Below are 2,272 nucleotides of genomic sequence, written 5' to 3'. Positions count from 1 at the left end.
TGAAACTGCTGTTTTAATCCATTCCATCATGTGTTGAAACTGCTGTTTTAATCCATTCCATCATGTGTTGAAACTGCTGTTTTAATCATATTTCCACTTGGTATATTTTAATAAGTCTGGAAACTACTGTCTTGATCAGATCAACACTAGGTCCATTCTTTCATTTGTAGAAATTGCTTTCTTCATCGGATTCCTTATGGATCCATTCCATTATGTGCAGAGATTTCTTTTTTTATCAGATCCACACTAGATCCATTCCATCATGTGCAGAGATTTCCTTCTTCATCGGATCTCCACTGGATCCATTCCATTACATGCAGAGATTAAAAACTAAAAATCAAGAAACTGTTCCAAAAAAAAAAAGGGTTTTAAAAAAACAAATGCAAAATAGCTCCTTAGACGAGAGAATAATGATTTTAGGATCCATAAGAGCCTGTAGAACTCAGAGGGTTGGAAATATTATAAGTTGTTATGTTTCCAAAAAAACAAAGAAAAGTGTTTGATTTGAAATGAGTGTGATATTTTTTTAAAAACAATCTGAGCTGATGACTTCTTATGAGAGAAAAATTTCCTGTGTTATTAAAACAGTTACTTGTGTTTGTTTTTCAGGTTTAGTAACCATACCGTTTTGATTGATAAATACTTACTGTTGATCTTGCTGGGAAAAGGAGGATTTAGTGAAGTTCATAAAGTAAGAATAAGAATCTGTGTTATTCTGTTTTATTTTTGTTATTCTTAATACTGGGGGTAATCTTGTTGATTTAATTTATTGAAGGATATTCTACCGTATATTTTAAATTTAAAAACAAGAAAGAATGTAGTAGCTTTCATAATATCTTGATTACCAAATAACTATTATTGATGTATTGGTAGTGAAACGAATTTTTAATTTCTATCTGAGCTTGAATGCCAATATGCTTAATAACAATGTCAGTTGTATCTTAGCTGATAACACACACTAGACCAGAAGTTCTCAAGTAGTGGGGGACACATCCCCTGTGGCTGGGGTGTCAAACTTTTTAAGAGTGAATGGTAGTGTTCAGATAATGCAATAATGTAACAGAAGTTTTTTTATGTTTATATTTTCAATTTGTACACTTGAAAATATATATAGTTAACCTTCGTTTTTATATCTACTTTTAAAAAACAAAAAATCTGTGCTTATAAAGCAGAGAACCAATCAGAGCAGACTTTTAATTTAGCCAGGTTTCAATGGCTCTCTCTCTCTGTTCCTGCCGAATTGCACAATTGTAAAATACACAAAAATGAATACGTTTGTGGGGCATGAGAAAAAGGTACCATCTTGTATGTTATTTCTAAGTGTGTGCAAGTCTTTTAGGGGAGGGGCAAGTTACATATTTATTTATAAAGTTAGGTTTGACCCAAAAATATTTTAGAACCCCTGCAGTAGACTAATATGTCAATGTTATAAGGAAATGGTTAGAACTAATTTATAACTGTTGGGGTTTGTTAATGGTGTCAATTTCTTAATTTTTCAACAAAATGGCCGAGGATAAAAAGCTAGATATAAGTAGTCTGAATAGTGAGTATTATATGTTAGTTACATTTGAAGAAACAGTCAAAGAATTCTTAGAGCAAAAATAACAAAGTATCAAACAACTTTTTACTTCAGAATTGATTTCCACATGTTTGTGTATAAAGAAAGAAAACATTACGCTATTAAACTCTTTAAGCGGAGAATTGTTAGAAAGCAGACCGTACTTCTATAAAATGTACCTTAACTTAAAGATAAACCTTTGAAGAATGGTTTTGAAACTATAATATTCAAGTTTGTGTTTTGTACACTACTAAAGTAATGATGTTTTATTGATAAACAAAGGAAATACATATCCGTAACTTAATGTATATTGTAACTATTACGTGACTTTTCAGTACACAAAACCCTTTCAATGTTATGTATGTATACACAAGTAGATTCACATAAAATAGTGCATTATTACATTCTCTGTTGGGTTTTTACTTAGTTACAACACAGTTGCAAGTTCTATGAGTGTGTCTTATTTTATTGGATGGCATTGTATAAGTATATTAAAGCCACATTTACAAAAGTTAACTGTGTTTCACAACCCTCCCTTGTTTTTTTTCTATCAGGCTTTTGATTTGAAAGAGCAGCGATATGTAGCTTGTAAAATACATCAACTCAATAAAGATTGGAAAGATGACAAGAAAGCCAACTACATAAAGTAAGTTTTTACTTATTTTGTATTTATATTATCCATCAACTCAATAAAGATTGGAAAGATGACAAGAA

The 2,272-nt window shown here is 30.8% G+C and overlaps 1 protein-coding gene across 1 annotated transcript in view; it reads left to right on the top strand.

Annotated features, from left to right (window-relative positions):
- Positions 1–2,272, top strand: part of LOC106474710 (serine/threonine-protein kinase tousled-like 1) — a gene marked incomplete at its 3' end in the record, with an annotated part of 25,657 nt that overhangs the window by 17,717 nt on the left and 5,668 nt on the right. Inside the window, exons 12-13 of the mRNA XM_013935401.2 lie at positions 610–691; positions 2,113–2,204. Coding sequence (XP_013790855.2) covers positions 610–691; positions 2,113–2,204 — 174 coding nt within the window. The remainder of the gene's footprint in view (positions 1–609; positions 692–2,112; positions 2,205–2,272) is intronic.

Source organism: Limulus polyphemus, unplaced genomic scaffold, assembly GCF_000517525.1.
Source record: "Limulus polyphemus unplaced genomic scaffold, Limulus_polyphemus-2.1.2 Scaffold7577, whole genome shotgun sequence".
NCBI classification, from domain to species: Eukaryota; Metazoa; Arthropoda; class Merostomata; order Xiphosura; family Limulidae; genus Limulus; species Limulus polyphemus.
This window is presented reverse-complemented; position numbering and strand designations above follow the sequence as displayed.